General features: G+C 40.4%; 1 protein-coding gene across 16 annotated transcripts in view; it reads left to right on the top strand.

The window, feature by feature from the left end:
- LOC107098150 (nuclear factor 1 X-type-like) overlaps positions 1-14956 on the top strand; it is a 298579-nt gene that overhangs the window by 272785 nt on the left and 10838 nt on the right. For 13 of the 16 annotated variants that reach the window (XM_015395640.1, XM_015395634.1, XM_015395636.1 and 10 more), the window contains 2 exons: positions 8927-9102; positions 13590-13737. In XM_015395640.1, coding sequence (XP_015251126.1) covers positions 8927-9102; positions 13590-13737 — 324 coding nt within the window. The remainder of the gene's footprint in view (positions 1-8926; positions 9103-13589; positions 13738-14956) is intronic. The other 3 variants (XM_015395646.1, XM_015395648.1, XM_015395649.1) reach the window with 1 other exon arrangement.

Here is a 14956-nt window from a genome sequence, read left to right as displayed (position 1 = left end):
AGTTTATCTTTTTGATTGCATTTTTTTTTTTCAGATTTGAATTTTCTTTGTTTTCAACAATAATGGAACAAATTTCATTCCATACAATACTTCTACCCTTTTTCTGAAACTCAGATGCTTCAGATTCAATTACAGTGCCTTGCAAAAGTTTTCATTTTTCTACAGCTTTTAATAACTCTTCAACCACGAGCTTCAAGGTATTGCATTAGAATTCATTGCAGTAAATCAGCACAATAACATAAAATGAAAGGAAACTGTTGCATTTTTATTTTGTCTCAATACAACATAACGGATGAGGGGTTTCTTTTCTTCAGCACAGACGGAGAAGCTGGTTGTAGTTTGAAGAAAATATAAATGGAGCTCAATACAGAGGTTTAAAAGCTGAAGTGATGCTGGTTAAAACCTTCTGTCTTTCTCTGCAAAGAACTACTGTATCGGTATCAGCGAGTACCAACCAATAGGGCACCGATAACATTTTGAGAGCCAAACGTTTATTCAACTATTATCACCAATTCCAGGTAGGCAATAAAAAGTTCTACTGGATTAATTTTGTTTTAGTCTTTTTCCTGCTTCACAAAGGTAGGCAAGCAGCTTGACAAAGCCATGATGGCAATTATTTCACATCCAAGTATATGCAGTTCTTCAAATATACACACACACATAAATTTAAAACAGATGGTATCGTATCGGCCGATACTGCACAGCCAGGTATCGGTATTAAGGCCAAAAAAATGCCTTTAGCTTAAGTAGTTTCCATCTCTCTGGAGACAAATCATCCCATCAGCATGGTGCTGCCACTACCGTGCTTTGGTGCAGATGGCTTAAATGGACTTTATCTACTGTTTAGAGGGCTTCTTATGAGCATCAGAGTAAAAGCGAATGCATATACACTAAATAAAAGGCATGAAATTTCTCATTTTTGTTAATAAAAAGAAAAAAGCGGTTGTCAAGTCAAACATGGAAAAATTCCAGATCTGTTCAAGGCTTCATATTTAAGGGGTTGAGGGTATCTTTGAAGTTTATTAACTTCTAATAGAGGTAAAGTTTACACTTTTTTTATTTCGTGACTTCACTCAGTCGAGTACAAAAACCATTAAATTCACATTTACTAAAAAGCGACGTAGTTCTCAAGAGTTCTCCAGTTATTTCCCAACGCCACAGTTCGCTGTCAATAACGACCATTTTTTCTATAAACCCAGATGTGAAATATTGAGTATTGGAGGCGTTTTAAAACAGCTCTCCATAATTTAAACAAATAGGCCGGATGATGTCATAATAATGCTGTCATCGTGTCAGCCCCAGCTTGACATTTAAAATTGTTAGCAGAGAGTTTGCATGACTTAATGCTAAACTGAAGAAGAAGGGTTGCTTTTTTTAAATTTTTTTCTGGAATGGATATTTGAGAAATAAATATTTGAATTAAAGTTAAAATCAGATAATTCCAGCCTTTAGAGAGTGGAAAAATAGATTTCTGTAAAAAAAAGGAATATTTATTCTGTAAAAGATCATTTTGTTCACGTCGTGCATCTTTATTTTCCCATCTCACTCCTTAAATTGTAGTGAGAAATGTCCAGAACAAAGTTCTTTAAACTCATTCTCAGCAATGCCACTAGGAAAGTTGTAATATGATTGTATATTGCAAGTCATTTTTCTTTCGCTTTTGTAGCTCTTAGTGATGAAATAACAAATCATAACATTTAAAAACCCCAGGAAAGGATCCTTTTAATAGTTACACAGTAAAAAAGAACAACTTGGACCCATTTAGGTGTTTTTTTGCCGTATTACATGAGTTTGCCTCTTTCCTTATTAGGGCTGTAATCCTGAGCAAGCTCAAACTCCCCAGATATCCATCATATCAAAGCGGTTATAGACATAAACCATCGCTCTCCTATTATTATTAATTTATTACAACCACAGCACAGACCAAATATGCGACTTTCTCTGCTTTTCTTTTGTAAACTCACCCAATGGAGGAGCTCATTGTGAATAATTACACATGTGCTTTAGTTCTGCAGCTAAGCTTCAAAGCATTTTTAAGTCATCGAGCAGATGTGAGGTTGACCGCTGTGTCATTATACCCTCCTCTGCGGTTGTTGACATACCCCGTGCCTCTTGAGATGGAAGCGCAGCAGATCTGATCCCCGCGCTCGCCTGTGCACCGCGCTCATTCACACCAGCGCACGGTGGTGTACACGCCGTCCCCGCGCTGTTGTGTTGTGATTTCTTTTCAACGTTGAGTTTGGTGCCTTGCTTGTGTAAAGCTGCCGGCCACATCATTAGCTCTGTTGGCACGTGGGTCAAACAAGGTTCACAGGATTTCAGCGGCACGAGAACGGGGATTGTGCAAAATGGTGCAGCAATGCACATGTTGTTGTGGTGATGCAACAAATGAATCATATGTGATTTAAAGCAGCATTTATTTACCTTTATAGAAGAGTTTTCCCCTTTTTTCAACACTTAATGATATTTAAACACACAACTGAATCCTCTTGCGCAGCATAAGCATAGCTGAGATGCTATATAAATAGCTTTAGTAGTGTATTAGCTCAATGAAACAATACAAAATGATGAATTTATCTGTTAAAATGAGGAAGTTATGTCCCCTAAAAAAAGGCCGCTGCACCTCGGGGGCTTCCTCACAGTTCTTTTCCTGGGAGCAAGTTATTTACTACTATTAACTCAAACTGGGTAGAAACATGTAAAAAGGACTATAAAACAGGAGTAAAATAGTTACAGAGTTTATTCCAGATCAGGTCGTTACAGGACAGAGAAAATTCTTGGAGTTTGCACAGCTGTGGGCTCAAAAATCACGTCCGCGAGCGTCCGGCAAAGATTGAGCCCCAAACAAGGTCATCTTCTCCTTCTTATAGCTCATGAGTCTATGTGTTGCACCAGGTGGATGCTTAGTTGTCCGTATCAGAAACTGACACGCCATCCATGCCCAAGGATTACAGATAGCTCTCCTCTATCAGACCGGCTCCAAGATGTGCCCATATCCTGTGTATTTTTAAAGACACGAAGGCTGCCCTGATTAGATGACCTCCGTACACATAGTGACATCCACCATGTGAAGGAAGGCCTTCTACTCTCTCTAATCTGGCTAATAAAGTAACAGTGCACATGATGTATAAAGAATAAACCTAACATATCTTATAAATATATTGTAATTACATGTCTTTGCTTAAACACATGCTAATTTTGGAGCTTACCATCCACTTCATTTTGGAAAATTCTCGCCTATTTCGCATACCCAAATGGAAAAGCAAATAACTTAGGAACTGTAAGATCAAATTACATGTGTGATACATTATTTCAAAGCTAACACCTTCTAGTTTTAAATATATACATGAAAATTGGGTGAGTAAAACACAGCCCAAGCTGCATCAGTTCAAACTTGACTCAAAGTTGTTTTTTTTATTCTTGAATATAATAGGTCTTTGTTGAACAGCAGTAATAAAGACATGGTTGCTTGTTGCGGCTGCTTTTTCATGTTTACATTTTGACATGCTGCTATATCTGTGTTAATTGTGCTTTGGTGCTCGCTATGTCCATAAAATAAACTTGGTGGTTGAATTGAATTGAATTCCAACAATGTCTAATATGTCTATATTGGTAAACATTTTACCAGTGTAATTTTCATGCATTCTGAGTTATTATTTGAAAATGCTTTAAAATAGGTTTTAAGGGGTTAAAGAAAATCACATTTGACATGATGTCATGCAAAATTGCAAGAGTTACCCAAACAGTTACTGTTACCTTTTAGAAAATGTGAAAGAAAAAAAAAAATCTTAATTTCAAGCTTATTATCCTTGTTTACACGTGTGCTATTAAAAATTCCTCCTGAAACCAGATGAAGACGAGGGAAATTTACTCAATTTGCATTGTGTGGCCATGTTTGTTACACTGCTTGGAGAAAAAAACAAGAGGAGAATTTTCTGAGGACCTGAGAACCAAGATAGTGGAAAAACATCAACAATCCATCATCAGAGATCTTAACATTCTTTGGTCTAGAGTGGAAAGCATAATCAAGAAGTTTACAGCCAGTGGCACTATAGCCAATCCCGCTGGGTGAACGGAGGAGAAACCTTGACCTTGGATAGCAACACAGGACAGTCCGTATAGCTTAGCCATCCTTCCAGCTCAGGGTGAATCAGTGTTGGTGAGAAACTGCCTGACGCCATTTCATTGAAATGTGAAAAAGATTGACGGCAGTTTGTCAAAATCTCCATTAGTTAGCTAAACTCTTCTAGAAAAGATAAAACCTATAGAAAGAGTTATTTAGTAAAGCACATCAGATCACTGCTTTCCATAAACGGCTAGAAATTCAAAATAGACGTATACATAAAACCAGTCAAACGTATATTAAGTTATCACACCAGTATATTTATATGAATGCCAACAACAAAAAACATTATAAAAAGATTTCATAAAATCAAAACAAGATTTCATTTACAGGTTTATTTTTTCTACATAAATGTTGCTCTTCTGACCTAAAAAAAGATAATGCACCAGTTTAATAATGGAGAAGCTATTAGTCAGCTTACATTTTTTTTTTTTATATATAAACTATTTTCTGAAGATGTGTTTATTTAAGAGCAGCTATACAAATTTACAAACAACTGGAAAAAGTACACTATATTATATTCTTTTCTATGTGAATCCCAGATTGTTCTTCTTTGCCTTTTCTACAAAGTGTTTTACATCAGTCCTTGCTGTCTTTATCCATGCTGGGTCAGATCTGGATGTTTGAGAAAGGAGGCAGGGAAAGCAGAATAAAGAGTTAGCCTCGCTGCATGCAGGTAGCCAAGCCTTGTAGCTAAACAAGGTCCTGGAAAAGGACGTTTCTTGCACCATTTCGCTCTCTCTCTCCAATGCGTTTCCAACTCCCGCGACTCAACCCGTCAATCATCCGCGAACCTCTGCACTGTGGCGGGAGGTGGTGAGCAAATACACTTCCTGTCACCTCAGGGCGCAGCTCTCCTGTGCTCTACAGTCAGATATGGTGGATGTTCAAAGATGTTTTGGGGATTTCTTGTCTCCGCCGGCTTTGGGTCCCTTCATTATGTGCAAGGTTTAATGACATCCAAGGATTTCAGGTCGCAATGTAGCCCCTCATCTACGAGGAAGAGAGATGATTTGAGAAATGGGTTAAGAAAGCCATCTTTTTTAACCCGGAAAAAGAATCTCTTAACAGAGGAGGTGGTCTTAGACATAAACTTTCACCTACTTACAAAGCATATTTAGGAACAATACCCACAAAATTTACCTCTCTCCTGCCCTCCTGCCCTCTCCTGCCTTCAATGAGTCATGTGACAGAAACCACTCTGACGAGGCAGTTAACGACCAATCAGTAACCCCTAACCACCATTAACCACTCAGGTGACCTCCATGGCCAATCCAGTAGGCGGGCTCAGACCTACCTTTTGTTCCAACTACAGTATATTAATCTCAGTGCTCCCCACCACTAGTTAGAACTGAGGTAGCCTCTTGGATGAGAGGCGAAACGTCTTCTAGAAAAACTTCATGTCCAGTTGCCTAGACTGTTTTTTTTCAAGTTTCACTCTGACCTGGATGATTGAGAGTCTTCCCAGATATGTACCGCCTGGTGTTGGAAAGCTAGGGTTAACTCTAGGTCATTGGTCCACTACCAAGACAACGGCTACAACGTACTGCAAAAAGCTTCTAGAAACAGACAGACACAAAGAGATGGCAGCTGAACATGGCTAGCAATGAGTCTGAATCTAAAACTCATTGAAAACTATCCTTTAACTATTAAAGCCCAACAAAGAGATGTTAGGAGCTTGTTAACGGTTACAGGAAGTAAATTATTATAGTTGGGGTTTTTTAAGGGGTCTCCATCTATTTAAGAACTTGTTTCTTTTAGTATATATGGCTCTTATCTGTAGTTTTGTGTAAAACGTTTACTGCTTTTTGGTTGTTCCAATCGTCACAAAGAAATAAACCCGTTTATAAAAACCTGTAATTTAAACTATTTTTGTCTTTGTACAGTGAAATTCTTTACAAACCGTCTGTAATGGTTTTTAAACCAGAAGCTCGGCACTGGAAAAACAATCTTGAAATAAATATTTCTTAAAGTGTATTTACCCTTGATTCAAGTAGGTAAATGAGATAGTTTGCCAATGGAATGAGCATTTTTACTCTTAAAATAAGATAATTAGATAATTTGCTCTTAATTTAAATGTAAATTGTCTTGTTCCATTGGCAAAATGTCAATTTTACATCATCAATTCAAGAACAAATGCAATTATTTTAAGACAAAATGACTTATCTAGATATATATTTTTTCCAGTGTGGCTAATTCAAAAACTGAACTTGTGATCCAGGCCATGCCACTACCTCTTTCCTTTACCTTTTTCTCCTAAAACTAACTTTTTTTTAGCTTATATTATGCAACATCTATGACAAATTTAATGTGAAGCTAGTTTGATTTGATCAATCTAGAATTTGCAAAGGTTGTGAAAACTTTTTAGAGACACTGGAAAGAGTCTTGTACAGTTTAAAGTGAAAATAAAGGCCTATGCCAGCAAATATTTTCTTTATGGTGGAAAGAATGAAAAAAAAAGAGATATTGCTGGTAACAGGAGTGTCTGTACTATCCTATATCAGGTGGGTTAAGCCCCAGGTAAGATGCCTTAGTGTATGCGCGACAAACGGCCAAAATCACTTTAGCTGGGCCCTGAGCAGATTTTTATTGGCAAAATGTGCCCCTTTGGAGATTTAACTAATTTTATGATGTAAAATGGTCATTTGTTATTCTATATAAGTTGGTCATCATTAAGGTTTATCAAGTTATGCTGTTTACAGTGATATACAGTTTAATGTTACAACTATGCCTAATAAGATTGACTGTGGAGGTTTGGTGAAAACTAGCCCAGGATCTTACAACGTTTAATACCCAAAGAGCCACATGGAGCAACTTTCCATGGGAAAGAAAACACACGGAGCTGCAAATTCTTTTCCGATAACTAAAATGAAGATATGTTGGTTTTTTCTTCAGTTTTATGCAATCCCAACTGCCAGCAGCAGAGCAGCTCTCCGGTTAAGCTGGGCATAAACTGTAAGATTTTTTGCCCTTTTCGGGCCGACTTTCAACCTGATTGTGCGTCGTGCAGCGAACAGGGGGTAACGAGGGGCGATCAGCCTCTCAAGATCACCTCCCGATCAGCAATCCTGAGGTCGACAGATAATCAAACGTGTTTGATTTTCAGTAGACCGTCGTGGGCAAATCGCTCAGCGCACAAACAAGGATTCTTCTTCTTCTTCCTCTCAGACGAAAACACAGAAGCATGGCGGGGGTACGAGTGAAATGGAGTTCTTTCTGTAAAACTAACAGACCCTAGTAGCCATGTTTGCTCAGCCATGTCTTTGTCTAAATACGTTTTCGCCTTTTCTTTTTAGGGCTTTCAGCACAAAATTGCACAAATTGTCAAGCAGCGCGTTTCACTCTAGTGGGCTTCATATTCCTCTTCTACTCGTTTGGCTTCCGGGATAGACAAGTCCTAGTAGCGCCATATCACTGCGTAGTTCCACCTGGTTTTTAGACGTACAGTTTGAGCAGGTAGATCGCATCAGAGCGTCGGGTCTCACAGAATGAGAACATACATCATGAAGTGTGAAGCATACTGTAGCATACAGTGTACGACAAAATCTGCAGGGTTTCGTCTTACAGTGTGAGCTGTAGCTGCATGCAACGATTGAAAAGCTCACATTGTATGCCCGGCTTTAGTGACAGGCGGCATGCAGGTTGAACAGGGTCCCAGTGCCCCCCAATTTACATTACTACTACATTGTCTAATTTAACAGGGTTAAGAGTTGATCAGATAATGTTGAAATCAGCTGGTTGTTAAAGTAAGCTTGACAAAGCTACAATGGCAATTACTTTACATCCAAGTAGATACATACTTCATTGATACATTGATTGATACATTGATACATACACACTGACATCAATGGTATCAGGTATCGGGGCCAAAAAAAATGGCATCGGCGCAACACTAGTAATATAGTACAAAAAAAGTATAAAAAAGTATAAAAAAAGGAAGAAGTTGTAATGTCCGTGAATATGTTTCCCTTAAATATAAAAATATCTGCACAGTAGAAAGCTAAGGGATGACCATATAGTAGTTGACTTGGGTTATTGCACTTGCACTGCAGAAATATCCTGGCCATATAAATAAGTATCAATTATACAGACTACACAGTAGTTGACATGGATTGTTGCACTTGTTCTGCAGAGATGTACTGACCTTATAAATAAGTAATCAATTAAACAGGCTACACAGTAGTTGGCATGGGTTATTGCACAATGAGAGAGAAGAGTATTGCACATGAGTGACAATAGCTAATGCAACCAGCTCCGTGTTGCATGTTCAATAAAAAGATAAAATCTTACAGTAGAATAAATTAAAAGGTAAAAATGAGCTGAAAAAAGTTAAAAAATAGTGAACAAAGAGTAGAAACTAGAGAGCTACTGGAGAGGCTGAGGTCTCCTACAGCGTGGGAAATCACTGCAACATACATCTATTCAGCTTTATTGTGTGCAAAGAGAATTCACTGGTAAAAGGCAAATGATTTTGTTATAATTCCTCATGATTACAGTTGATTTTGTTTGAGAAGTTGGATATGTTGAAGTTGATTTTGCTGAAGTGTGACTGCAGCCTGTAACTGTGGACTTAATATACCTAAAGAACTCTTAATGTTGTCTTGTATGTATTCATGGGATTGTTTATGTAACATAAGCAAATATATTTTTTAAAATGCTTAAATCTTATTGTTTGTTTTACTCTTTCTGTCACTCATTTATTACCTAAACTGTCCTTTTCATTTGAAGAATCTTCTTTTCTCAACCCCCTTTTTTAATCCTGTCCAGCCTGTGTCCGTCTAACACAAACGTCTGTGTTCACAGGGAGTCCCCGGGCTTCAGCCTCGGCCCTACACTTCCCATCCCCCTCCATCATCCAGCAGTCTAGCCCTTACTTCACCCACCCCACCATACGCTACCACCACCACCCTGGACAGGACCCCCTGAAGGAGTTTGTGCAGTTCGTCTGTGCTGATGGCTCAGGGCAGGCCTCCGGACAGGTAAGGCTCTCCAACAGTGAGGAGGGAAGCTGCTCCGTAAAGCAGGAGCCTCAGACAGAGAAAATATGATTAAAAAAAACAATATTACAAAACATGGAATCTAAAAGCAGAAAATAGAGCATGTTAGTGGAAAAAGAATGGAACAGAATGCTACTTCTACAAACTTTTGCTTCCATAAAAAAAGTGTTTAGCTTGCTTGACATTTACCTACTATATTAGTGTATAATAGTGTAAATTTGTAGTACAGAAATAGGTTAACGCCACAGTTTTACAATTATTTTATTGGGATTTTATCTGATAGACCAACAGCAACAAAGGTGTAACATGTATTCATAATTGAACGCTTATTGAAGCATTTTTTCTGCATTTATAGCTGCAGTTCGTTGTCTGTACCAGATTTGCATGTTGGTAGACCAAACTGAATGGAGAGCATCCACAAATACAGAGTTCAAATATTTTTAGGTATATACAGTTCAATCTGAAAAACTCACACAGAGAGAAAAGACAATTAGAAGAAATTTATTGATACAATTATTGATTTTTGACATCGGCAGGAAACATAGGTTTGAATTTTGATAGATATGCATGAACAGGAGCAAAGAACAGGGCTGTTTGCCCCCCAGGCCTGAAACTGGTGGTGGAGTGGATATAGATGAAGCTGGTCAGTCTGTAGACTGCTGGTTAGCGAGACGGTCTGCTGAGCTTTATGGGGAGATCCAGTGGACTGTGTGAGCTGATACAAGAGCTTCGCTCAGGGACCTGGAAGATGGAAGTCCAGCTTGGATAACACAGGTTGAGAGAACCTGTCCATGATGAGCAAGCATGAAGCGGCAGTGGAGAGGAAAAACACCCATTGCGAAAAAACCTCTGGCAGAAACAGATTCAACATGGCAGTCTTCTGCCGGACCGATTAAAATAGAGAGTCCGGGAGGAATGAAACTGACGAAGTTTTAGCGACGATGGTGGAGGAAGGGCTGGAGGTGGGTTGAAACGGGGACATCTGAATCGAAGTCCGACACAGGCAGCGTCATCAGGTAGCAGGCGAGTTGCGGATCGGAGGCTTTTTAAGATGAACTTTGGATGGTGATTGGCTTTTGTGGAGGCGTGGTTCAGAGCTGATTGGCTGGTGTCGTAGGTGGATGAAGGCGAGTAATCAGTTTATTCAGTTAAACTTCTGCCTAGGCTCCATTATATAGATAGATTAAGATCTAGCCTTTGACTGATCCATTCTAACACGTGAACATACTTTGATCAAACATAGTAGTTCAGCTTCTTTATCTTTAGGGTTCCATTTTAGCTGTTTTCTTCTCCACACCGTCGTTAATCGGATCACTAATCTCAGCTGAGCAAAGAGCACGTTTCCACCATCACTGGGTTTAGAGAAAAAAAGCTTTCATTTTCTTCCAAGCTTAGTGTTTTTCATCTAACAAGACTACTTTCTTCTTAGTCTGCTGCATGGACGAAACTGTAGGTATAAAAAAGGGGGGGCGCAAGTATTTTTTTTATATAACTTACTTCAGCATGTTTGATCATCCAATCACAGACCAGATTCTGTGGCACATCAGATATTTGTAAAGTGAGCTTTTCAAGAGTGAAAGCTGCGACAGCCAATCACACAAGAAAAGACGGTGGGCCAATCAGGAGCTTGTGGGTGGTCTAAACTAAGGAAAGCAGGCTTTAGTTTGAGCTGCGGTTTTCCACTTGGTCCTGGTGCTCGACTAATATCTGTGTACTGTAGCGTACCATCGTTTTTAGACAGTAAAAAGTGCAGGGGACCAAAACGGACCTTTGAAAAAGTGCATTTGAGAGTTCTGCCCTTTAGTTTTTGTGTGAATTTTTATTACCAGCCATGGACGTCTTAAGGCCTATTTTGGGGGGGATCAGGCCTCCCCAAGTCCTATAACTGTTAACAAACATCTCTTAGCTGGGATTTTAAACCATTCTTCTGTTGGTCTCTAATAGTTAAAGGATGCCTTCTTCTTCCAGCAGGGATTATATAGTTTTCATTGAGTTTTAGATTCAGACTCATTGCTAGCCATGTTCAGACTGCCAGCTCTTTGTGTCTGTCTGTTTCTAGAAGCTTTTTGCAGTACGTTGTAGCCGTTGTCCTGGTAGTGGACCAATGACCTAGAGTTAACCCTAGCTTTCTAAAACCAGGCTGTACATATCTGCGAAGACTCTCAATCATCCAGGTCAGAGTGAAGCTTGAAAAGTTCATTCTAGGCAACTGGACATGAAGTTTTTCTAGAAGATGTTTCGCCTCTCATCCAAGAGGCTTCCTCAGTTATAACTAGTGGTGAGGAGGACTGAAAAAGTCCCCCCCGTCCAGCCCAAAAATTACGTCCATGGTGGGCTGTATCCTCTTAAGAAGCTTGAGGCCAATGGAAGTTACTTTCTTTCAATTATATCTTTCTTATGGCCATATTGATGAGGGCATCAATGAAAGTTGCTCTGTCAACAGTTTGCCCTACTCCACAGGCATCAAACTAGTTCCTGAAAGGGCCGTGTGGCTGCTGGTTTTCTTTGCACACCAGACTCCATTCATCTCATCAAGGTGAGTCTAGTCTTAACCTGATGACTTGATGGGATGAATGGAGTGTGGTGTGCTACTGCTTGGGTGGAAAGAAAACCAGCAGCCACACGGCCCTTTCTGGAACCACTTTCATAACCCCTGCCCTACTCACACTGCTGGTCTCTGTAGCTCCACTAGACCTACCATTGGACGGTTTACTGCCTCCCTGGTGAAAGCTTCACTTTTCACATGAAAGGTAGATAAGTGCTCGGTGGGATTTAAACCCAACCTCAGTCTTCATGAGGCTGTTGGTTCACTGATGTTCTAGCAAACCTCTGAGGCCTTGCAAAAAAGTTAAAAAAAGAATCCACTGGACTTTGTTTCCAAGTTTGAAGATGTTTCGCATCATCCAGGAAGCTTTTTTCAATTCAAAATGTCAGGAATAGCGTTGAGTTCGAGGTATGGGTCTTTGCAGGCTAACAAAAGAAGCCAAAAGACCCCCATTCCAGTGGGTGTACCGCCGTCCGTTTCAGGTTGCATGTTTTCTAGAAAACAAGGGCTTGTTGGGCTACTATATACAGCCTCAAACTCAAGGCTATTTCTGACATTTTGAATTGAAAACGCTTCCTGGATGGGAAAGGAAATGTCTTCAAACTTGGAAACAAACTGCAGTGGATTGTTTTTTTTACTTTTTTGGAATGACTATGACCTGGATGACTAAGAATCTTGAACAGCACTGTGAGGCCTTCACATAAAAACTGGATTTATACTGAGATTAAATTCAAAAGGGGAGTGTTGGCCTACTGGGTTAGAGCAGTGTACTTGTGCTCTGGGAAGGTTGCAAGTTCTCTGTTCGATCCCTACAGACTGCCACTCTTGGTTCCTGAGCAAAACCCTTAACCCCACACTGCTCCCTGGGCGCCACACAATGGCAGCCATGTTTCCCAAGGAGATGGACCAAATGCAGATAGTGAATCTCCCCATTGTGGCACAATAAAGGGATGTACTATACTTTTTTTTTTTTTTTTTACATAACAAAACAGATGATCACAAATTATGGATTAGGTAATAACTGAATACATTTCTGGGTTTTATTTAAGGGGTTTATAGTAAACAAGGCTGAATGTACTTTTTAAGCACTGCTTTGTGTTCTGTCGCATGAAATCCCAATAGAATAAGTCTGTGGTTATAACCTGAAAGTGGTTTTCATATTTAGATTACTTTGACCACAGACTGCTTCTTTCTTTTAATGTGACCCCAGGACTAACAGCACAAGAGACACACCCACAAATGCATCACACTAGTCACATACGCAGCCAGCTGGTCTAGAAATCTCTGTATTGTCTCGTCAGTGTCATTTTGCTGTTTCTTGTTCCAGACCCCCAACGTTTTCTGCTTCTCCTCTCGTTGTTTTCTTTCTATTGCTTCACCTGACCCCTCCAAAGTTACAGCCATCAGCACGAGTCAATCAGTCACGGCACGCTTCAAGTCAAACACGCCAGTCCTGTGTTGTGTCATTGTGTCTGTTTTCATCTCTATAGCTGTTCCGATTTCAGTTGTTCAGTTTTTTTGGTTGTTTGGGATTTGGTATCGTTGGTGGTGTTGTTGTGATTGTGTAGACGAGTGTTCTGCCATGGTTTTATTTTTTGTCATCTGCTGGATGAGTCCAGTCAACTGGTTCTCTCACTCCCCTCCCCCACCCACTCCTTTCACCCCACACGGATCACCTCGATGGAACCTGGTCCCGATCCAAATCACTTCTTGTGGTGACTTTTATTTTCTCACACCTTCATCAAAGATGGCGTCCGCATACTTCATTCGTTTAGTTTTTTTTTTTTTTTTACACTCCCGTTCTTTTCTTCCGTCATGAAATTGTTTATTTTGGGCCCGGCCTCCTCCAGCCGCTCCCCTTGTCCATTCCGTGTCTGCGGGTTGTCGCATGCCGCCCTCTTGATCCTATTTGTGTTGTCCGCAGCCGAACGGGAGCGGCCAGAGCAAAATGCCAGGCTCCTTCTTGCTGCCTCCACCTCCCCCAGTGGCCCGCCCAGTGCCCCTCCCCATGTCCGACTCTAAACCCAACAGCACGCCCCCAGACGGCGGACTCTCCTCGCCCGCATCACCGTGTAAGTGACCCCGCAGAGACCGTTTTCAAAGTAACGACTAAAACAAAAAACAAACCCTCCCTGTAGTGACAAAGCCCAGTGTCGTGTTGTTCCCTCTCCAACCTCGTGCCATAAATCTGTACCAGCATCTCACTCTCCCTTCCTTCCAGAAGAATTTGGAAACCTGCACAGAAAATAACGGGCAGCCCAAATGCTGCAGAGTTTTGATGATGTGTCATTGTAGACATGCGTGGCACTCCACATGGCTTTGTATTCAGCCCCCTGAGCTTTGGTGCCACCACAAGCTGAAGCCGCTCAGCGTGTTGTACCATGAAAGCTTCGCTACGCCTCTATTTCGTCTTTTACTCCCCGAAAGGACTTACCGGCAAACCTTCAGGTTTGAAGTGTAAATTGTCTCCAGAGGGGCACAAATTTAGGGCAGTTTTTTTTTTCATATGGACTCCGAAGCAGAAACTGGGACATTGCTGGATGTCTTTTTTTTGTTTTTTGTAATTGATTTAAACTTTGGATTTGGATACTTTAGGTTTATGAACCTTAAAGAGGAAGAATATGTCAGGTGTTTAAGGTAAGGGAGTGATGACAGAGATACCTTTGTAGCAGAGGGGCACTGGATGGAGCGCCTTTTTTATTTTTAACTTTTAGCTCTTCTTCTAAGTTAGTGTTTTCCTTTTCCCCCAGTCAGTGTCTCCAAGTCTTTAATGTCTTTTGTATGTTATTTCAATTCTTAGAAACACATAGACGTATGCTGTACCTTCCTTCCTGTGTCTCTCATTACTGTCCTTCCTCCCTTTCCTGCACACAAACAGACCACACGTCTGCACACTGCTTCCCCGAGTCCTTCACGAGGTTTAGGTCTCTGGAGTCCGTGGGGGAACCTCAAACTGCCCTAAATTTGTCAGAGACGTTGATGCCGGGGGGTTTTGAATATCCCCCGACTGATCCTCAGCGTCAGGAATCAGCTGCGTTCAGTCTGTCAGCGCAGAGTTTGTCAACTTGATTTAATCACTTAGGGAGATCTGAGTTTGCATATCTGATTATGGAAAACATCTCCGTGGGGTTTAACTGACCTCAATGATGTGCAAAGCAGTACATCTTTAATTAGTCTATTGGTGTATTTATTGACTGGCTGTTCAGAAACTTAATGTCTATATAATTCAGATCTGCATGATATTCTCTATAACCTTTACACCAAAGGTGTAGGTGCCATTAAAACTTTGAT

Source organism: Cyprinodon variegatus, unplaced genomic scaffold (genome assembly GCF_000732505.1).
Source record: "Cyprinodon variegatus isolate N-32 unplaced genomic scaffold, C_variegatus-1.0 Scaffold751, whole genome shotgun sequence".
Lineage (NCBI taxonomy): Eukaryota > Metazoa > Chordata > Actinopteri > Cyprinodontiformes > Cyprinodontidae > Cyprinodon > Cyprinodon variegatus.
The sequence above is the reverse complement of the archived record's forward strand: the minus strand, read 5'-3'. Positions and strand labels throughout refer to the sequence as shown.